Here is a 23194-nt window from a genome sequence, read left to right on the forward strand (position 1 = left end):
TAGGAACCCATTTCTACCTAAATAGACGTGCTGTGGAGGAAAGAAATGAGTAGGCACAGGAAAAATAAATAAGAAAAGATACACCAACACACATGAACAAAAAGAGCGACATGCATGCATGTAAAATATGTCTACATTCCAAAGGAGAAGCCATGCATGCTACCAATACACATGAATTAATACTGTTAGAATTTAGGATTGAAAAGAAATATATAAAAAAGATCTCCCTGTGTTTTGTTTGTTGGTGTGTGTGTGTGTGTTTGATTCTCCTGCAATAAACTCACCATCCTCCGTTGGGACATATATGTTTAAATATAGGCAGTCTTCACTCTGGTCTTGTACATAGGAAGAAACCACATCCAGGTTATTAGTAAACCACACAGGCAGCATGACTTCTGGCAATCTGCCGTCAATGATATTCTGAGGACAGACAGGAGCAAACTGAGTGGCATTCCTGATATCTGACCAGGGAGACGGCGGCTCTGGAGGCTGAAAACGATGTTCTCCCGTTGGTGGGGCTGCATATGGAATGCCAAGAAACTGAATAACAGGCCCCAGAATTTCATTATTGAGTTCTTTTTTAATCCCTCTTATCTTGCCGAAGTTGGTAGTGACCAACGGGTCTGCGTCATCCAATTTTTGGGAGAGCCCAGGGGAAGCCTGCAGCAAGCACGCCAACAGACCGAGAGTCCACGAGGAGGCCCATGCTCTGGGCACCAAACACGCCATTGCCGCTCTCCAAACGCAATTTGGCCACGTGCATCTGGGCGGCTCCATAGTCCCACATTAGTTGCCTGTTTGCCTGGTTGCAGTGAGGCAAATGTATTTGTATCCACTGGAAGAAGGCGGTGCGAAGGTCAAATACACCTCCGATTTCTTAAAGGTGAGCTTATCGAGAGAAGCTCCGAGAGCTCTTCACGCAGCAAGTAGCTCCCATTGATTTCACATGTATTGAAGCAGCATCTTCAATCATCACTATTGACCAGGCCATATCCTATTGACCATGCTGTTTTCCATAGCAGCGTTGTCGCGAGAGAGGCCATGGACTGTAGAGTTCCCTCTTATAAATCAAATCCAGTTAGCTGCGGGTCTATATCCTAGAGAGAGTGAAAAGAAATCATTAGTATGAACGAGCTAAAATAGACAGAATGATCACTAGATGTTTTACAAGCGGCAGAAATACATTAATACTGGCTAGTGCTGGGTAAGTTAAATACCACCATAGTAAAATGATGGTTTGATATGAAACGACAGATGAAAAAAAAAACGGATTTCCTGAGAAACATACCTGCTGACCTATACATTAAGTGGAAACAGACCCTGTCAAAACATACAGTTTCAGGAGCATTTCACAGCGCAGTATTTTTAGTTTACTAAAGGTAGGCGATATCTCCTGGGCTATAGTCTTCAATCACTTTACGTGACTACATTAGCAAACATACCAGAATACAGTACTGGGGTGGGGTAGGAGGTGGGGAATACTTTTTAAAAGAAATCAGGGAACACAAACAAACTCTTTCAGGATGACTTTACATGTCCAAAAGCAAACAAAAAGATGCTCTCTATCCAGGCCCATGCTATGTAGAAATGGCAAAGCAAAAGTTAGAACAAGAAAATACATACTCATCCAACTATGGTCAGTTAAGTACACCTCTCTGATTAGCTCAATCTCCTTGTTGTTGTCTCTCAAAGGTTTGTATGAAATAATTGACTCAAATGCCCCCCCTTACACACACACACACCTTAAATTAGATTCTTGAAATTAAAAGCTAAAAGGGCTGTAGATATCATTGGGGGGAAAAGACAGGAGTTGGCACCATCGTTTCTCAGCAGGCAATGGTCATTTTACCGCCTCATTACATTTTTTTAGGTATCCAGAAATTTGCAATTTAAAAAATAATTTATGAGTCACAGTCAAGGTATTTTAAAATACAAATTTTGTTTTTTCTGACAGTTAAAGAATAAATGAAGAACACCAAAAAAAAAAGCCTAGAGTAGTTTAAAAGAGCAATCATACTGAATCATGGCATCCTGCATATTAACACTAATCAAACATCTAGCACTGTTTGCACAGTTAGGCATCAGATTAAAATGTAGCATCTCATGCAAGGTAATTCAACGCACAATATTGCATTCACTGAAAAGTAGACTGAAACTCAGAAAGTGTGCCTTCCTTGTCCTAGCAACCTTTTAAAGAGCTTACTTTGAGAACGATAGTGCAGATTTGTATTACAGAGGTTTCTACTCTGTCATATTATAGGAAGGTTCTGGAAGAAGCCCTGGCCTGGCAGTGGGGCTGCCCTGGCTTTGTATTATGTAAAGGAGAGTGTAAAACCTATTTAGGGCAGCGGGCAATTTGGTTCTAACCCTGGCGTTCCGTTAGCTCTCAAAAATCCATCTCAGATGCAATAAGAAGATCAATGTCTCTCTCCAAGAATACTTGGGTCTGTGTTAATTTGCATTCCTTTGCTATGAAAGCACATTAACATACAAAAGACAGGCTTAGACCCACCTGAGACCTGCTCCATATCTCCAGCATTTATTGGAGATTTAGCTACACAAACCTATTTCTATTAAGAGTATCTTATGTGCATGCTTGTGCAGAATCAGTGGGCCACCACACAACTGAGTCTTCCCCAGTTTACCTCTCAGTGTTAAAAAGCATCACTCAGACTCCTAAAAAGAAGATTCCCATAGTGAGGCTTTAAGACGCTCCATCATCTTTTTTTTTTTAATTCAACCTAACCTTCAAGTATGGCAATTGCTAATCATTCTATTTCCCATACTTTGTATCTCATTAATAATAAATACATGTGTTTGGCTGTTAACAAAATAACATTCTTCTTTTTACAAATCCTGAAGCGTGTTAAAATTAAGGAGCTCCTGTTTCCCACTGCTGTGTCACTTTGTCACTAACTTGGGAGTTTTAGAATGCCGCATGCCACAGGGGATTTTGAAATGTTCTTTAAGGATGTTTAGCTCCTGCAGAGCTACAGCCTGAGATTACCAGAATAGTCCACTTTACATGTGCTTACATATACAGAGACCCACTATATTGACTCCCAAGATATTTGAGAAATCATCATTACGATAATAACTGTTGGTCCTGTCTAATACAGCTCTCTTTCTTTAAAATGCCTTGCTTAAATTAGTGAAAACACAAAAACAGAGATGACTAGGTATAAAGACTCTCAAGGCTGTTCACACTTGTGTGATTTGCTGGCTTCTGTTCACTTTTTATGTATTAGTTGCCGATGAGTATATGACGAAACTTTAATTGCTCTGCATTTGTATTTCATTTACACTAATCTTATAAAATGGCTCCAACAATTACACCTTTTTTAACTTAAATAAATAAGAGACTCCGAAGTTAAATACTTCAGCCAAGCTCTCTCAGCTGATCAATAGAATCAGAAGCCCCTTGCATACAAGTAAAGGCTACCCTCTGAACCACTTCAAATACACAATCTCTCTACTCACATTTTCAAATAAAATTGATTTTGAAATAAAATTTAATATAACATAAACCATTTTAAAATACAATGGATTCATTCACAACTCAAGTTCATTGCCGTCGAATCGATTTTGACTCAGAGTGACCATTTAAGATGGGGTATAACTGCCCCTGTGGGTTTCAGAGACTGTAACTATGTATCGGACTAGAAAACCCCATCTTTCTTCCTCAGAGGAGCTAGCTGGTGGTTTGGAACTGCTGACCTGTGGTTCGCTGTCCATCGTGTAAGCATTACGCAAGCAGGTTTCATCAAAATTGACCCTAGTACATTTCCAATGAATTAATGAAAGTGCTTTATGTTCTTTCAGAAGACGTTTCTAGGTAGCTATGCCAATGATTTCCTAGATATAAAGAAATGTGTATAATTGACATGATTCTCTTGGGATGTTTCATTATATATGTTTTGTCATTTTGACTGTCCATGGGACAGTCACACAAGATTATGTTAGACCCACATCTACCACCATCAAGTGGATTCCAACTCATAGCAAGCCTGCTTCGAGCTTTGAAGGGTGTAGATCTTCACAGGAGCAGTCAGCCTACTGCTTTTCTGGCTGCTAGCAAGGTGGGTTTGTACCCAATACTTACCAGACAGTGCCAACTAGGCTACTTGGTAACAGTAAGCCAAACTCACTGCTTCAAGATTTGAAGGCTGGAGATCAGTGGTTCTCAACTTCCCTAATGCCGCAACCCTTGAATACAGTTCCTCATGTGGTGGTGATCCCTCAACCTAAAATTATTTTCATTGCTACTTCATCACTGTCATTTTGCTCCTGTGATGAATCATCCTGTAAATATCTGATAGGCAGGATGTATTTTCATTGTGACAAATTGAACATCATCAAAGCATAGTGATTCATCACAAAAGAATATGTAATTCTATATTATGAAATAGTTATTTCTCATGAAAAATCAATGAAATGTGGTCTTGAAGCATGGTGTAGCATGGGTCACAGTCTTCACAGTGGGGACTCGTCTGTGGGTGTATCTACCTGTGGACAGACCCACCTGGAGACGGACAGAGGAGCAGTGTTTCAGTTCCTAAGACCATCGGAAAACATATTTAGGTCTTAGGAACCAGTGGAAATGTGTTTTCCGATGGTCTTAGGCGACCCCTGTGAAAGGGTCGTTCGACGACCCTAAAGGGGTCCAGACCCACAGGTGGAGAACCGCTGGTGTAGATCTTTACAGGAGCAGTCAGCCCTCTCTTTCTTTGGCTGTGAGGAAGGTGGGTTTGGACCTCATGCTTACCAGGTAGCACCAATTAGGCTACCTGGTAACAATAAGCCAAACTCGCTGCCATTAAGTTGATTCTGCCTCAAAGCACCCCATATAGGACAGTGTAGAACTGCCCCTGGAGGTTTCTGAGACTGTATCTATGGTACTCGAAAGTCTCACATTTCTCCCAAAAAGCAGTAGGTGGTTTCAAACTGCTGACCTTTGCAGCTAGCAGGCCAACTAGTAACTCATTAAGCCAACAAGACTCCTGTGCATAGAGAATGTTTGTGACAGTAACATACAATTTAAATAAAGCATGCAAAATAATATTGTAAACTATTAACAGATATATATGAGAAGGCTCCAAAGTGCTTGTGGAAAATAGAAATTAAAGTAAAGACATTTTCCCCACAAACTTTTTGGAGAGCCCTCCCCCATGTGTAGCGACAGAATAGTGTTCATACCTGAATCAGGAGTGAAGAAAAACGCAAACACACATACATGTATTTGTTATGGTATTGGTTATCAATTTTAAATATCTAATAATAAATATTTAATAAAAAATAAATTAAACAATGTGGTCGTACAAGCTTTAAGGCACATCTATTTAGCCCCACTAGCGTAATTTAAAAAAATTAACATTAAAACCATCAGAAATGGGAAGATAGCAACTCACTTGCATGAATTCATCAAAAGAAGCAGCCCATCCCCTGAGTAATCCCTAAGAGACACAGGTCAAAGAGCTGAGGCTGGAGAGGGAGTAGGAAGAACAGTCTGGGGCATTAGACAGTCAGGAATGATGGCGCCTTAATCTAAACTTTCATGAAAAGTTGATTCTTCCAATCAACTATTTACAGGGTATCATATGCAAGGTCTGTGCTGAATTTGATGGAGAATTGGAAGATAACTGAGACCTTCTTGAAGTCTCGAGACGATGGACATAGCTGGTGCTCTTGCCTACCTATTGAAAGGTCTGACGTTTGAGTGCATCCAGAGACTCCCAGGAGGAAGACGTGGAAATGTACATCTGAAAAGGGAGCCCCTCACTAGCCTATGGAGCGCAGTCCCCTCTGACATACATGGGGTCGCCAACAGTTAGAATTGATTGGACAGCAACTGTTCCTTGTTATTACTTTAAGACCTAGTCATTGCTCCCAAGTACCTTGTAATATTATAAGGAGAAATATATTAGTTATTCATCATTTTCTCCCTCGGTGTTTTTAAATTGTTTTTATTTCAAAACAGATCTCTTTAATGAAATTGCTGAATGAGAGAAAAGACTTACACATTTGATTTTACTTTAAAAACATCAATATATTCACCCTTGTGTTGATTCTGTCTCACAGAGACCTTATAGGACCAGGTAAAATTGCCCTTGTGGGTTTCAGAGAGTGGTAGTCTTTGGGGGAGTTAAATGCCTCACCTCTCTCCCACAGAGAGGTTGGTGGTTTTGAACCGCTGACTTTGAAGTTAGCAACCCAATTGTGTAACCACTATACCACCAGAGCTCCTTGAACATACTGCAAGCGATCTCAGCTGCTCTGGATTGACTGCATGGTTATCACCAGAATTGCCTATTGTACCATGGTAACCCTTGGCCAGCACAATACAATGGACAAAAATTAATGATAAATAAAATTCTGTAGTCATGAATCTGTGAGTTATAGTTTTAGTAATAATAACTGCATTTATCATTTGCATGTGGTTTTAGTGAAGACTAAGGATTCTGGCAGCCAAGACTGTATACCTGGAATGTCCCCATATCGCCAGTTCACTGTAGGAGAACTGGACCACCAGTATATCTTGGTTTCTTTGAACCAAGATGTTCTGCATGAACATAAGTGGAGGTCAAGAACTGCAGAAAGAGTTTGTGCAAGGAAGGCGTAGGAAATCAAGGCAGTGTGAATATCAGATATGGAAACGCCATTCAATGCCTATCACGTACACGACTGTATCATCTTTAATAATCAAGATATCCGATGAGTATATCTGTAGACAGAGCACTTTTGGTATCTCCTGTGCAATTATTTCACATACCTCCCAAAACCAAAGTCAATCCCGACACACTGAAATACGACGAACAAACAAAGGATGGATGCACACCAAAAGAGATATGCTCTCTTCTTCCTCTTCCGGAGACGCTGTGTGCAGGCATTCAAAATGGTTCAGCGTCTGACCTACCGGCGTAGGCTGTCCTACAATACAGCCTCTAACAAAACTAGGCTGTCCCGAACCCCTGGTAACAGAACTGTTTACTTATATACAAAAAAGGTTGGGAAAGTGCCAAAATCTGCATGCGGTGTGTGCCCAGGCCGACTTCGAGGGGTCCACGCTGTGAGACCCAAAGTTCTCATGAGGTTGTCCAAAACCAGAAACCACGTCAGCAGGGCTTATGGTGGGTCCATGTGCACTGAATGTATCCGAGACAGGATCAAGCATGCTTTCCTTAGTGAGGAGCAGAAAATCGTTGTGAAAGTGTTGGAGGCACAAGCACAGAGTCGGAAAGCTAAATAAATACAAGTGGAGCTTGTTTGAATAATAAATCAAATGATTTGTTCTCTTAAAAAAAGAAGAGAGATGCTCAAAATAGTGTTCGAATTTAAAAGAAGAGACAGATTGTTCTCCCACTGCTGGTTCAGGAAAACACACGTGAATAATGCAAAGTTTGAAATGTGCCTCAAAGAATGAACGGCGTTTGAAATAATACTGATGCACATGGAAGTCCTGACCCCTAACTCTTCTGAAAGAGAGAATGGGCAGAGGGAGGAATTGTTTGTGATTCCCTTACTGTAGCACTAGCACATGGGTGGTTTCCAATGGCACACTACACAGACTTTGCACAAGACAAACTTCCTTTTCAAGCACAGCACCCTCCCAGAAAATGCAACATGTGCCGGAGAGAAATGAAGAAGTTTTGCTTGAGGAGAACACCACATAGTGTCCAGTGCACAGTAAGGGAGGGGGAGCATTGAATGGGGCTGAAAAGGCAGGCTGGATCCACATCAAGCACATCCATTAAAAGGCCAGAGGGTTTAGATGTTATTCACTGAGTGACAGAAAAGTAGAACATATTCCAAGCAAGATAATTGTTGTTGTTGTTGTTGTTGTTGCTACCGCTGTTAGTTGCCCAGGAGTCTGTTCATATTGATAGCAATCCTATACACAACAGAATGAAACACTACGGTCCTACGGCATCCTCACGATTCTTACGTTTGAGCCCATCGTTGCAGACACTGTGTCAGTCCATTTAATCAAATTATTCACAGGAAACTTAAAATGGCAGGACTTGGGAGCAGGCATCTCCAAAGTAGCACATTCATACATATCCACCAATGTAGGAAGGGAAATAAAGGGTTAAGCTTTCACTTATCATGAATTTTATATAAAGCAAAAAGAGGGCAAAATTAACTTTTTTGTAATGTGGATCCACTATTTTAATACCAGAGTCTTCCCTACTTAGCATAATACATAGGGCACTTGCAGTGTTCTTGGGACAGGAAGCAATGCTGTCAATGGTGACCTGACAATGTTATCACTCTTCATTTCGACCCCCAGCAATGTTTTAGCATGTGTAACTCTGGAGTAGAGTGTGTATAGATTTTTATTTTATCAAATTGTAGTTAAAGTTCCTTACCAAAAATAGACTATTGGCTTGACACTTTTCTATCACATAAATACAGACTAAAGAAAGCAATAGTAACACAAATATAAGAACAAGTAACTGAGATTTCTCCTATTTCGAATATAAATTCTTCTTCATGTGAAAAGCAAGGCCGGTCTAATCAGGAAAAATGACAGAAAAACCTATTTGAGCACTTCAAGTATTATTTTACACTCAACTCCCTTCTAACCTGTACCTTAAGAAGCAATATAATGTTATGTTTTAACAAATGATGGAATACAAATATCAAGATTAACAAGATATTTTCTCAAACTCTAATGGCTTTTCAAAAGTTTTGCAAAATGTATAAAAATATTTTTGTAGGAGTCTATGGAGGGGGGATTGAGTCCACTCAGAGGAAAGGCTTATGGGATTACTTGGTAAAAAATCAACCACTGAACCTCCTGGGGACCCCAATTCTAGTCTGTCAAATAGAGAACAGGCCTACTCAGAACTGGCTCAAGATTAGCTCTTTCTGACATACACATTCGAGTTTAGTTGTGAAAAGCACATCATTACCTGATCACCAGGGAGTGGAGATCATTGGTGCAGGGGCCGATGATGGAGAAAGCAGACCTAGTCCTTTGCTTTCAGACACAGTTCGAAAGGAATATGCCTTGCCTTGGGGTCACTTAGTGAAGTATTCCCACCGAGTGAAAATGATCGTAGCAGACACAATGTTACATAGTCCTTAAGACTAACGCATCAAGCACTGTTATTTGTGATGAGGAAACGGAGAGTATGGGAGGCCAGATAACTCTCATAAAACCCCCCAAACCAGGAAGCTATAGATCCAAGAGAAAAACAAACAAACAAACAGGAATTGGGGAACTCTGAAGCCCATGTCCTGATCTGTGGAAATACACAGCAGTTTGTTCTTTCTCCCCACGGAGATCGAGTCCCGGCAATCACATGCTCAGGATGCGGTTTGGGGAAAAGTAAAACACACAGGCCATCCGCTGGCTGAGGTTAAGACTTCTTGGACAATACTCTGCAAGAAAAGGGACATTCCTCCTTAGCATAATCCATAGGGCACTTGTATTGTGTAGCAAAGGTCATCAGAAACTGTATTTCTCGCACTGAGTTGAATGAACTAAACGTGGCTAGGGCACAAGATGGAAAAAGTGACAAAGAGGAAAAGATTCTACTCTGAGGTGGAAACATCGAAGTCCAAGGCTTTGATCGTGCAGAATTTCAAGGGAAGTCATGGCTCATGTTATCAAATTGTAATTAACACAACAACAAAAAGCTTTTGTGGTGCCAAGTATATTCTGCCATGACTATCATTAATTAATCGCTGGATTAATGGTGGAGCCTTGGCAATGCAGTGGTCAAAGTTCCCAGCCGCTAACTGTAGGGTCAATGGTTCAAATCCACAGAACAAAGATGTTATGTTCTGCTTCTGTGTAGATTTCAACCTTGGAAACCCTTTGGGGGACAATTCTACTCCATCAATTTCCAGCATCAGCATCAACTCAATAGCAGTGAGTTTGGGAGGTTGGATTAATGGCTACCGCCCAGTAAGCACAAACCCTAGACCCGACCCTGAGCTGACTGCATCATCTCATTTGGCACAGTGGGTTGTGCATTGGGCTGCTAACTGAAAGACAAGCCTATTGAAACCACGAGCTTCTCAGGAGAAAGATGACGCTTTCTACTCCCTGAGTTATGGTCTTTGGAAACCCGTGGGAGAAGGTCACTATGATTTGGAACGGACTCAATGGAAGTGTAAAGGTAATTATTACTTCCCTGGAACAGATCATTAAATTGCAGAGCAGAAACACAAAGCCACTGGAGCATTCTTCCATGAACAGAAGAACAGAGTTTCATGGGTGTAGGGGGTTTCAAAAAACAGAAAAGGATACAGATGGAAGAATGGAGGGACTAACAATATGAGTCAGCATTGATTCCACAGCCGTGGGTTTGGGTGTTGAAAGATAACTCTAAGCCTACTATTCAATTTTTTCCCAGAATCTCCTTCCAGGAGTCAGGGTGAACACGCTTCACTAGTTTCATATATTAAGTCCCATCCTCCTTTCTTCTGCAGAAAATTTAAGTGCTTGTATGTTTCCCCTTTCCCTTTGACTCGCTCCACTCTAAATATGCCTTGAAATGATTTAAGACAATGACAGATCAATACAGTGTTAACGAGAAAAAGTAAATTAAAAGTTTGGTTGCAATAGGGGAAGCACATTTTATCAAAAAAAGCATTTAAAAGCATGTGAGAAATGAAAACTTGAATGCATTGCAGAGGTTAACCTTGGCAGCTAACCATTAGGAGTAAACAATACTAATGCAAGACAGCACAATGCACTTACAGCAGGGGTCAGTGGATTTGGCCCAATTTGTTCACCAAGAGCTTTTGTCTCTGGAAATTCTCTCTTAATCAGTTTCTACCTGAAAGGGCCCAGTTAGCATACTTAACTCAAATGGCAATACGTAATTCCTTGATCCTTAAAGTCTCAAAATCACCTCCTTCTCTCAATTTTCAAAGCACTTCCATTCTTTCTTGTCACCGAACGCATAATTCAATTACACGTTCCTGCAACTCACTGCCATTGTCAATTCCTTCAACTCACGGCCATAGAGTTGATTCTGACCCTTTGCAATACTCTAGGAGCGAGTAGAATTGTCCTTGTGGGTTTCCAAGGCTGTAGATCTGTCCAGGAGCAGAAAGCCTCATCTTCCTATCGTGGAGGGGTGGGGTTCAAATGACTGACTTTGCAATGATCAGCCCCAAAGGTAACACACGTTGTCACTAGTGCTCCGTCCTTTTGTCAATGCAAATGGCCATATCCGTTTCCCTCTGTCTTCTTCCAGCAGCTGTTTAGTGCTAGGAGTTATGTAGGTAAACATGAAGAGGACTAATATATCGCTGATTCCAATGGAGATTGCCGTGCAATGGGGATGTCAAATATATATAATTACACATATAACTATTTAACTTAAAGGCCATGTCCTAACTACATGTGCAAATACTTGGAGTTAGAAAACTATTTTAAAGAACAAATGTATTTATCAAGCTGACAGCACTGAAGAAATAAAGCAAGTCTCAAGTTGAACTACTGAAGAATTCAGGGGTGAAATATTGATGGACAAAAGATGCATCAAAACAAGATGAGGGGGATACCCACACTAACCATACCAAAAATACTTAGTCGGCATTCAACCATTACAGGACGTAGCATGTGATCAAGATTCAAGGGCACTGGAAGTTCAAGTTGCACTGGAGACATTGGTGAAAAATAAAGTCGCCCAAATTGACCAAACATCAATCAGTGGAGTTCAAGAAACAGTTCCACTGCTAGAATCTCTCACTTTTTCACGCCTAAACATCCAGAAGACAGTGCCCCAGCAAAGCACCGATAAGAGTTCTATATTTGTGCCCATTCAAAAAAAAAAAAAATTACCCAACAGAATGTGGAAATTTTTGCACAGTATCATTAATGTAACACACAATTTAAATCTTACTTAAGATACTTTTGAAACAGTTGTAACAGCATATTGATATGGAACTGCCAAAAATTCAAATCTGATTCGGAAACACACACACACACACACACACACCCTGACAGCACATTACAATGAAGGGTATTAATACTGAAGTCAGATGCATCTTGCCTGAAGCAGAGAAAACCAGAAAGATGGTTGCTTGCGTTTCATTGACTTTGAAAAGGCATTTAAGCGATGTGGGTCCTAACAAATTATGGATAACACTTCAAAGTATGGGAATTCCAGAATAATGAATTGTGCCCACTTGGAACCTGCATATTGATCAAGTCCTTCAAACAGAGCAAGAGGACAATGCCTGGTTTAAATTCAGGAATGGTGTTTGTCAGGGTTGGATCTTTTCACCAGTTTAATCAATTCATATGCTGGGTATATAATCCAAGAATCTCTATGAAGAAGAAATGCAGAAAGGCTCATTAACAACCTGCAAAATGCTATTAACACAACTTTGCTTGCTGAAGTGAAGAGAACTTGAAACAGATGAAGATCAACAAATACAGCCTTCAGTGTGAATTACTGAGGAAATGGCGGGGGGTGGGGTGGGCAGACCCATTTACTTCCTCAGCTTCAATAGGGAAAAGGAGAGTCCAACTGCACACCACCCCAAGGGCTACTGCCACAAGGCAAGGCCAGACAGGCCCCCACCTTCTTTACCCTATTCTGACACCAGTGTTGTTCCCATGACACTCACTCTTCTTCTCTGTTGCGTTTGATCATCTGCCGTGATAGCTAAGCGGGTCTCAGAAGAGGACTCAGTGCTCCTGTTTATGGGGGCTGATAAGGGAATTAGGAAGTGACCACAAGTCAGGATCATGAAACATGAAGCACATCATATTTAGTCAACATCAGTCTCCTCTCAGCCAGCAGGCCTGGGTTTCTCTGACCATCCGCCTTTAAGCTTTGGCTCTGATTTGTCCCCTGGGCCAGGCAACCTGCTTTTCTGCCACTCTGCCTAGTGATCTAAGTGCTGCTCCTCTGCTGCCTCCGCTGCTTCAAACAAAGGTCTTGCAGGTGCTCTTCTTTCTTGATGGTCACAGACGGATTCCTATCGTTGCTTCAGCGATGGCTCTCAGACCCAGAGGGATAGGTAAATGGACAAAACCCAAAGCTAGGGTCCTCTTAATTTCCCTAGTATGCCACAATCATCATCATCATCATCATCATCATCATCATCATCATCATCATCGTCACCACCATCATCATCACAACAATAGGACCAATAAGCAATAAAAGGCTAAATAGATAATGGATGCAATTCAAAGTTGTCAAGGATTTCGCTTTATTTTCAGCTCTAGAATCGATCTACAATCATTGCTCATGGGGGAAGCAGTCAAGAACTCAAACAAAGTATTATATGAGAAAATCTGACACCCGGATGAAAGTCACATTGAGGACAAATGTGCACTGGACCCAAGCCAGGGTATATTCCATCACCTCGTATGCATCCAAATGCTGGACAATGAATAAGGAAGATTGAAGAATGGATGTATTTGAATGATCATATTGACCAATCTCATAGAATATTCCATGAACTCCAAAAGAACAAACAAATCGGGCTGGGTAAGACTCTGTCTCACATACTTTGGAACGTTCTCAGGAGGGACCCTAGGGAAAACAATGACATGCACGATAAAGTAAAGAGTCAGGGGTAATGAGAAAGACCCTCAATGAGATGGATTGACCCAGTGGCTGCAACTACGCACACTAACTTAGGAAAGACTATGAGAATGACTAGGCAGTGTCTCACCTATGCAGTAACTATGAGTCTGAACTGCCTAGATGCTACCTAGCAACACTAGTAAGTAGGCATGCCCCAAAGAATAAAGTCGAATGCTAAGAGAGTGGAAAGCAGGCTGCCTGGAGCGAGGGGGATTACTGAAGCGAGAATGACCTTCTTGAGGCCACGACCTGTAAGATGCAAGGAGAAGGGTGGGTCAGAGTGGGCAGTGGACACTGCAGCATGGAGTGTGTGTGTGTGCTGTGGCAATCAAGGCTTTTCTGAAACAGCAGAGACCCATGTGAGTTGAGAAAGGAGTGTGAAGCCATGCAGGAGAGAAGCGAGAGTCTGATAACTCAATAATGTATGGGATCTTTTACAGATATGCAACCTTCTGCCAAGTATAATGACAAGAGTGAAAACCTCAAAATGACATAATAAGATTACCCTGGCTCTACAAGGCTTTTAAATTGTTGATTTTAATAATCACCTCCAGCCCAGTGCATCACATGAAGGTTTTCAAACACAGTTCTTGAACGAACAATCTGTTCATTCTTTTTGGTATTTTCATCCATCAAGGCTACTTCAAATGTTACTTATGTGTCTGAGATGCCTGACAGATATTTCCTTACTTACAGTTGTATCATTTTGTTACTTTTTTCTTACATTTTCTTACTTACAGTTGTATCAAGAGAGGGTGAAATGGAAAAGAGGTGGAACGAATTAAAGGATAATGGAAATTCTTCCCCATAATGGATGGACGTATGTGTCCACACAAACTGCTGGCTGAGATGATCATCCTTTAATGTGTGTAGAAATTCTAAGCTGGCACGACAACTTTCCTGACGACGCAAAGGAGAGTGATAGCATTTCCCTCTTCACCACATCAGTGTCCATTTCTGCTACGACCATCATGAAAAGAGATGGCTAAATGGCTGGAGAGCTTTTTCCATTTGTTTTACTTCTGGTTTGTCTCCTGTGTGCACGCGCACACACACCTAAAACAAAAGAGCAAACCATTTGACCGTTAACTGCATAAAATAAGTTTAATTTCCATTTCCCCTGGATCCACTCTCAACAAAACTCTCCAAATATTTAGCATTAAACCGAGCGTTGGCTTAGGAATTTCGACTGGAAGTGAAGAGAAGAATAAGGTAGGCGAGAGGGACAGGAATACGGAGACAGAAGAGGGGGAGGGGGCAACAACTTGAATGTACACGAAAATACTTCCAGATATTAAAATATATATGAAACGCTTAAGCCCCCAGAAGAAAATGAATAACACTGAAGCATTGAGAAGAGATCATCAGGTAGAACTGATAACTTCCCTTGATATTAAATTGATGCTTCTGTCTGAAAGGGGCCGTAAGTCCATGGTCACAAGTCATTGCTTCCAGCAACAACTTAATTATGCCTGCCAGTAGCTTTCTAGAGAAGTTGGGACAACCTAAGAACAGTATGATGTTCTCAATTCACTCTTTAAGCTTATGTTTGTTTTGAGTGAGTTGCTGGTGCCTGGGAAGAGTGGCGAACTGTCATTCCTGGTGCCCTGGTGCTTTAATTAAAGTTCTCTTTTAAAACAGCTCCAGTTGCCAGAGAACAGCTACAACTTTGGCAGAGGAGTTACTGGGTTTCTCTGGATGGCCCTGTGCCAGAGGGTGTCCATTGTGACCCCTTGCAGGATGATTAGCAGAGAGAGCGTAGTTAAACCTTTGTGCCTATTCAGTCCCAGGCTTCTGCTGGAGTTGGCAAACACTATAGTAACCATTGTTTAAGGAATAACTGTCTACTAGGATCTGAACTAAGAGTACCAACTCCTTTCATGGAAGGCACCAAACATTCATAATAGCTCCCTGTCACTCCTGACTTGTCTTAGATTTCAACCAGAGCCACAAAGCGGAAAGAATATTACACTGGCAATCTTCTTCAGATATCCTTTACTGTCCGCTCGTGATAGAGACCCGTTAGTATACGAGTAACAGTTACACAACTCAAACAATCTTCTATCCACAGCCACTCATGGAATAGAGGTTTAATGATAGATCTTGCCAAGACTATAATTTATACCTGGAGCACAAGTGGCTACATGAGATCATCAATTGAATAATATTGAATAATGAGTTTGAAATGATGAAGTGAAAAGTGATCATTAATGGCCCAAATTCCACACTTACGGGGAGGCTGCTGAATGTTTGTGGGAATTCTGTATTATCATTTAGTTTCAGTTTTCCGTGTACTTTGGTGAAGTCCCCTTGTATATTCAATCTTCCTGTCTTGCTGCCCACTTTTTCCCTGCTTGAATTAGTTTCTAATGATCCCAAGTTTCCTTGAGATAACATTTTTTAAGGTACAAAAGGACTTGAATGTGCATTTCTAGTAAAGTATACATAAATAATCTCATTACACAGCATTTAAATGAGATACCAGAAGAGCATAATATACTTTTGACTCATAGTGACCCTATAAGACAGAGTAGAACTTCCCTTGTGAGTTTTCAAGAATGTAACTCTTTAAGTGAGTGGAAATCCTCCTCTTTCTCCCCTAGAGCTGGCTGGTAGCTTCAAAATGCTGACTTTGTTGTTGGTTTAAATTCCCTAGTTGTTCCCCTGTTTGCTTGCCACACACACCCCACCCCACCATCTTCTCCTCCAAGATCATCCAGGGCTGGTGACCAGAGGTTGTAGAGATACTGTGGGTATTAGAGCAACAGCAATCTAGCTAAGAGGAAGTACTAAGAGGTGGAAGAAGGGCGAGCATGATGGTGGGGCAGGAGGAAGGCAAAAGGAAACAGGAAGGCTCTAGGAAGCAAAGCTATAGATAGAGGCATTAACAGAGGTGTGTACTTATGTAAACTCATTAATCCATAAAAATAGAGGTATTGGCCTATGTATATATATATTCACAAGGCAATACACTGAGGCTGCAGACAGGCCTGGGGTCTCAGCTCATACCCTCCCTCAATACAAGAACAGTTTGTTCTAACAAACTGGCATTTTTTGATGCACATCTCCTCCCACATACATACACCTTGATTGCTGAAGACAAAATGGGTGCATGAGCAAATGTGGTGAAGAAGAAAGCAGAGGGTGCCCAGCTATTAAAAATATATAGCATCTGGGGTCTTAAAGGCTTCAAGTTAAACAAGCGGCTACCCAGCAGTGAAGCAACAAGCTCACATGGAAAAGCCCACCAGCCAGTGCGATCATGAGGTGCACTGGGACCAGGTAACAGGCACCAGAAGATTCATAACAAACAACAAACCAACAAAAACACATTGAGATTGAGGGGTGTCAGAGCGGAGACCCAAAGCCCATCTCTAGACCATGTAATAAGCCCCCACTGAGGGGTCTCAAGGAAGGGATGAGTCAATGAAGGTGCAGTAGAGCACTGATGGATCACACAATAGTCCTCTGGTTCCTTGAGGCTTCCTCACCCCCCACTGTCATGACCCTAGTGCTGGCTTCTCACTCTGGACTGGACCGGAACAGGTATACACAGGTCTAGACAAGAGATAAAGCTCACAACACATGGAATCTAGGCACAGGCATGGGAATAGCGATACCAGAAGGGAATGGGAAAGGAGGGGGAGCAGTGGAGGAAAGGGGAACCGATCACAGTGATTGGCACACAACCACACACTCCTCCAGGGGGAAGAACGACAGAAACCAGAGGGGAAGGGAGACAGCGGTTGGTGTGAGATATGAAAAGAATAATAAAATAATCTATCAAGGGGCCATAAGGGATGAGGGGGAAGAGGAGCTGATCCCAAGGGTTCAATAGAAAGTAAATGTCTAGAAACAAATTAAAGCAATGTATGTACAAATATATCTGATACAATTGATGTATGGACGGTAATTTGAGTTGTAAGAGCCCCAAATAAAATGATCTTTTAGTTAAAAAAAAGAAATTAAAAACATGCTGACCCTGTGTTTAGTAGCCCAGTGAGTAACCACAATGCCACCAGGGCTCCTTGTATAATCTCTATATAAAAAACATAAAAATGTTGCCATCATTATTTATCTTTGGTTAAAATTCCATGTTTTGTAGGAAAAACACACATATTGAACAAGCCAGACAAAAATCCCTGAAAGCGTGGTGATTTCAGAGACTACAACCAAGGAGTCCCTAGGTGCTACAAATTGTTCAAGACTTCAGCTCCTCACCAAAAGGTTAGAGGTTCCAATCCAACAAGAGGAACTTCAGAAGACAGGCTTGATGACTTCCTTCCAAACAAACCAGTCATTGCAAGCTCTACAAAGGGCATTCTGAGACACACCATGCGTCAGCATCTACTCAGTAAGAACTAGTCCATGCATTGCCCTCTTCTTCCAACGATACAGAGCAGTTGACCTTTGCCTGTGCAGTAACAGTAAGAACTGGTCCATGCATTCTGCTCTTCTTCCAACGATACAGAGCAGTTGACCTTTGCCTGTGCAGTAACAGTAACAGTAAGAACTAGTCCATGCATTGCCCTCTTCTTCCAACGATACAGAGCAGTTGACCTTTGCCTGTGCAGTAACTCCTCAGACCACCTGGTGAAAAACCAGGGACTAAATAATAGGAGTGTTGCCATCAGTCATAGGAACCTAGAACCCTTGGCACAATGAAGGGGATGATGCAACTGCTGACTTACTTTTCACCCTGAAGCAAAGCAGAGAGAACACGGTCATTTGTATGTAAAGTTTCAACAGCTACGTAATTCAGATTAAAAATGACAGATGCATTGACTTGCAACATAATGCCTACTGAAGTGAACTCTTACTCATTTAAGCTTCATGGTTAACTATTAAATGGTTCAAATATTGTTTCCAGTTGCAGATACTATGATAACTGGCAATGACATATGTCCTAATCACTTTTCCCTGGTCAGTGCCGTCGCAGGAAAAGTGATTTTCCTACGGGGGAAAAAGTCAACTAGTGTTAATCCACCTTGTTTTTTGGTTACTTAATAGTCTCTGAATTCTTGTTTGGCCGCATTGACTTTGAAGCCTAGTGAGATTTCATATGATGGTGTCACTAACTATCATTGTAACTTTTTAAGCAGCAACGTTTTTTGAATCACTTTTATTTTTACAAATAACCTCTATTTTTTCCCCCCTGAAAACACCACAGTTGCTGCATATATCCAAGGAAGAAAAGTGAACCACAACTAGTACCCAAAAAGCGCCCTGGAGATGCAACAGCTAAGAGTGTGGCTGCTTAGGGAACGGTTGGCTGTTCAAACCCAACTAGCAGCTGTACCAGAGAAAGACCCATCAGTTTGCTCTAGTAAAGATCACAGCCTAGTAACCTAGTAACCATATGCGACAGGTACTGCTCACCTGGGACATGGGGTTGCTGAGTCCTAGTCTCCACAAGGCCACCTAAGGAATGTCCGCATCTCTCTGTATGAGAACTGAATCAGGATAGCAAGTACATGTTTCAGAAAGGTTAACTATTGGAGAACATCATTAAGACCTTCATATTACTGGCTGGCTTTTTTAGTCCTTTCCAAAATGTATTTGTGTTATTTAGAAACAGGCAACATACAAGAAACCCAATTCTCAGGAAATACGCGTCTAATAATTTACCTATCCCCAACTCCTGGCCTGTAGTACACACTGCCACCATTACCACCACCAGATAGATAGATAGATAGATAGAGAGAGAGAGAGAGAGAGAGAGAGAGATGGATGATAGATAAAGGAAATGCACAATTTAATGAATCTTAGCTTCCTAAATTATGCCAAAAATTTAAACATAATTATGTGTTCAGGCAAATTGATAAGCAATTCTCTCATTGAAACACTGCCTTCAGCACACAAAATGGCCTGAGCTTCTTCAGGGAGCTCTAAATGCAGGCATCTAAAAGTGGCAGCAAAGTTGTTTATAGAAAAAGAATACTGTGTAGCCTACAGTCACAAGGGAACTGGTATTAAATACAAGAGGTACCAGTGGTTACGTAGTCAAGAACAGCCATCTAAAATCACTGTAGTAACCAAGGAAACACGAAAGAAACAAACAAAAACCTGTAGAAAAGTACCAATCGTCTGTTTCATATATCAAATCTAAACTCATCAACTTAAAGGCAAGTCCTGGGATGCCAACTGCATCACTTAGACATAGGCCTGGTCTCAGTCTAGAACTTTCTTTCCTGTGAGGTATCATCGCGGGTTTTGATTTTACATCTGTGGCGGGAACTTAACTTGCGTTCCTTCCAAAATGAATTTCATGCTCAACTTGTTTTTCTTAATTAAACTTCCTTTAGCAGACCCTAATATGTGTATTATTAAAACTCATTAGTCCCATTCACGCTTGCCTGTCATTTTTGCACTACATATTCATATGTTGAAGTTCTCTGCTGCTATATATAGGAAGAAAATTAAGTAATAAATATGAGGACTTGAACGTTTTACGAGTGTCAGGATGAGAGAGTGCCGGCAAGGCCCATAAGGTTTCACACAAAAGAGGCATTACTGGTAAAGCCAACATGCTGGCACATCTCCAATCTATAAAGTCTGCAGAAATGGCAGTAGTAAAGCGTTTTCCCACTTACTAGAATTTCTCTTACATGCAACGGAAATAGGCACAGAAGAGATTATATTGACTGTTATAAAAGGGATACATCTAAAAATCCCCCAAAAGGTTAATGTCTAATCATTTCAAATAGGTAGAAAGATTTACTACTTTTGCTCTGACTGCTGTTGAACGGAGGGAAGGCAACGTCCTTCTACCACACAGCTTTGCTACAGGGAAAAGAATGTTTATGTGGTGTCTGAGCGAAGAGGGGAAAGGCTGTCCTGAATGCGGAGGTGATTCACACTGTTTTATAGAAGCACTGGACTATTTTCCATTGTCCTTGGGATTCCATCCATCACAAAACCAAAATAAACCTGTGAGCCTTCAAGAGTCATTCTTTGGGTAACAGTTGAGAATGCTCTGGTCTGAAAAGTTGGGACAGTAGCTATCTTCCCCATTGAATATTTATTTCTAGCTGTGCTTTAAGAGGGTATGGAAAAGTATATCTTAGTGCTCTATTTAAAAATGTTTTTGTTCTGAGATTTGCAACTCTGAGATAGTTAAAAAGGAAAGTTCAAGGTCCATGAAAGCCTTTTTTGATATTATTGCATTTCTTTATAAAGCCAAAGAGATGGGAGATTTACATTTTGGAATGCCAGGAGTTAAATTTCAACAAGTCATTAAAAAAAAAAAAAAAGGATCGCTCGTTTCACTTTACTTTTAATTGACTGAATATAGTAATTTTGAAAAAATCAGTTAATGTCAGAAGAGATTTAAATGTACTTGTAGTTAAGGGTCTCAAAATCACAGAAGGAAGCTCCTGCAGATGTGTCAGCCTCCCCTAAATTTTAGACCAGTTGGGATCACAGGAAGCTTCCAGAGGACAGTTGCAGCAAAGCTGTGGAGAATGAGCAGCAACTTGTCCAGAGCTTTGCATAACCTATTGCTAGTTCTTGTCACTTTCATTAGGAAATAGGCTTGTGGTTTTCAGGGCTCCTTAAGGGCTTCCATCCTTTTATCCCCAAATACCACATTTCATATTACTGTGACACAAAGATAGATCCACTGGCCAAGGCCACCATGTTCTTGGAAGGATCTATGTTTATCTAAAAGGTTACCTTGTCCTTCGTGGACTGGTTATGGCTCTAAAGAAATTTGTGGTGTATTGCTTTGTTGTATTTATATTCATTTGCATTGGCTTGCCAGAGTGGCTAGATCATCTGTGACATTTACCTACAACTTGTGTCAGAACTGCTTTTAGAAATGAAGAGCCCACCACCACCATTGAAAAAGAGGATAGCAGAGAGGAGGCCCAACCCTCGCCTTTCAGTGTCACTGCCAAAGGAGAGTATAGGGAAAGAGTAGCGAGGATAAATTATTCTTGATAGAGAAATAGATTGCTCAGCCATGGTAATGACCCTTTCGGTGAAACCTTCTACTTTCTAATACCATGCAGTCTGCCCGGACCAGTGGTTCAATGATTCCAAGATACGTTCATCGATTCTTAAAAGTAGCTCTTTCTCATGTTGTAAATCAGCTATCTAGTCTTCTTTTAAATCAGGGTGCAAATGTCTTCTATGGTTTAGATCTTGAATTGTAAAAACAGGCAAAGGAATCCCAGGCACAGGAGTGTTGTCAGAAGTGCTAAGAATCAACAATTTACATTCTCTTCAAGCCCCAAAAGAAAAAACCCAACCCACCAAACACTCACCTTCCTTATTCAGTATGTTATTCATTTTTCAGTTGCTAGTAGCTTTATTAAGTTAAAGTTTCAAAAAAGACATTAAAGATCCCTGGGCTGTGTGGCTCAGAGCAGTGTCCGGGATGTAATCATGCAACAATACATGTCCATTCTTTCTTCTAGCTCTAGTCCCCTAGACTAGAAACACGTGACACAGCCCTGTGAAATGAGCCCTCGTCTCTTAGATAGCTCCTACGAGATTAACAATGAGGTTTATGGATATAATGTCTTGCAATTTCTAAGCTCTTTTGAAAAGCTTTCATAAAGCCTGCAGATCAAGGAATCATCTAAGGACTCTTCCACAGAATTCACGAGAGACAAAAGTTGTATGTTTTATTGTTTCAGCTTGGGTATGTGGCATGTCTTTACTCGAGAATTAAAGAAACCCACACCTATCAAGGAAGAAACTTTGAGGAGGCTCTTATTGGGATAAATGGATTATTTGAGATAGATGGAATCCTGGAAATACATTATTTGGATTATGCGTGTGCGTCAGGTGACATTGATGAGTGGTCTCTCCCGGAGGAGTTCACACATAATGAAAATGATTCCGTGAGGAAACCATCAAGGTATCGAACAACATTTTATCATATGTAAACAAAAACTACTGAAAAAATTGCTGTTTTCCTTCAAAAGATTAAAACGTATATATTTTGTAAAAAAGGGTTTTAGCTGTTAGCAATGATTTCTTCCCGGTGCATTGCAATGCATTTAAATGTCTGAAAGCTAAAAGTGAAGGAATTGGCCTTAAATAGAGAAAAAAAGATATACACACACACACACACATATACGTGTATGTATATGCTGAGGGGTCAGAAGGAAAAAGCGGAGGGGCTCTGATGAACCCATGAAACAGAGATGGGCACATCCGTCGCTATCACTTCAGTAAGCCCACAGCTGACTGTATGACAAGGTCCTGAAACGCTGCAGACGGCAATATTGGCCCCAGCAATGGGCTTTTCTGCATTTCGAAGCAACTTTTCCTTTTCTAAGTCCATTCAGAGGAACTCGCCTGAGCGATTCCTGTTCACTCTTGTCTTCGGAAACGGGTTTCCCGTTGGCCTGCAAACAGAGATGAGCTGCACCTGAGAGCCACACTTCTCCTTTCCCCCCACTTACAAAGAAACACCCGGCCCCGCCGGGGAGGCGCGCGCCCTGCTCCGTGGGAGAGAGGAGCCGGGCCCGCGGGACGCGGGCGCCTGGGAAACGCAGCCGCCGCCGCGGGGCGCATCCCGCACGGCCCGGCCCGAGCCGGCGGCCTGCGGAGTCGCCTCGCCCCCGGCCAACACGGAGAAAGAAAGTTACCTGGGACTGCGTCCCGGCCAGTGCCGCCAG

The 23194-nt window shown here is 41.4% G+C and overlaps 2 protein-coding genes across 6 annotated transcripts in view; one reads left to right on the plus strand and one right to left on the minus strand.

The window, feature by feature from the left end:
• NLGN1 (neuroligin 1) overlaps positions 1-23194 on the minus strand; it is a 1028692-nt gene that overhangs the window by 823334 nt on the left and 182164 nt on the right. For all 5 annotated transcript variants that reach the window (XM_045295071.1, XM_045295072.1, XM_030886969.2 and 2 more), the window contains exon 2: positions 285-1097. In XM_045295071.1, the coding sequence (XP_045151006.1) occupies positions 285-777 (493 nt within the window). In that variant the 5' untranslated portion in view covers positions 778-1097. The remainder of the gene's footprint in view (positions 1-284; positions 1098-23194) is intronic.
• LOC101638795 (60S ribosomal protein L34-like) lies at positions 6866-7246 on the plus strand. Its single transcript, XM_045295073.1, has one exon. It carries the CDS (start codon positions 6893-6895, stop codon positions 7244-7246), a length of 354 nt encoding a protein of 117 aa, XP_045151008.1. The 5' UTR covers positions 6866-6892.

The sequence above is a fragment of the Echinops telfairi genome, unplaced genomic scaffold (assembly GCF_000313985.2).
Source record: "Echinops telfairi isolate 266 unplaced genomic scaffold, ASM31398v2 ScPeMD7_4225;HRSCAF=4972, whole genome shotgun sequence".
In the NCBI taxonomy this organism is placed as follows: Eukaryota; Metazoa; Chordata; class Mammalia; order Afrosoricida; family Tenrecidae; genus Echinops; species Echinops telfairi.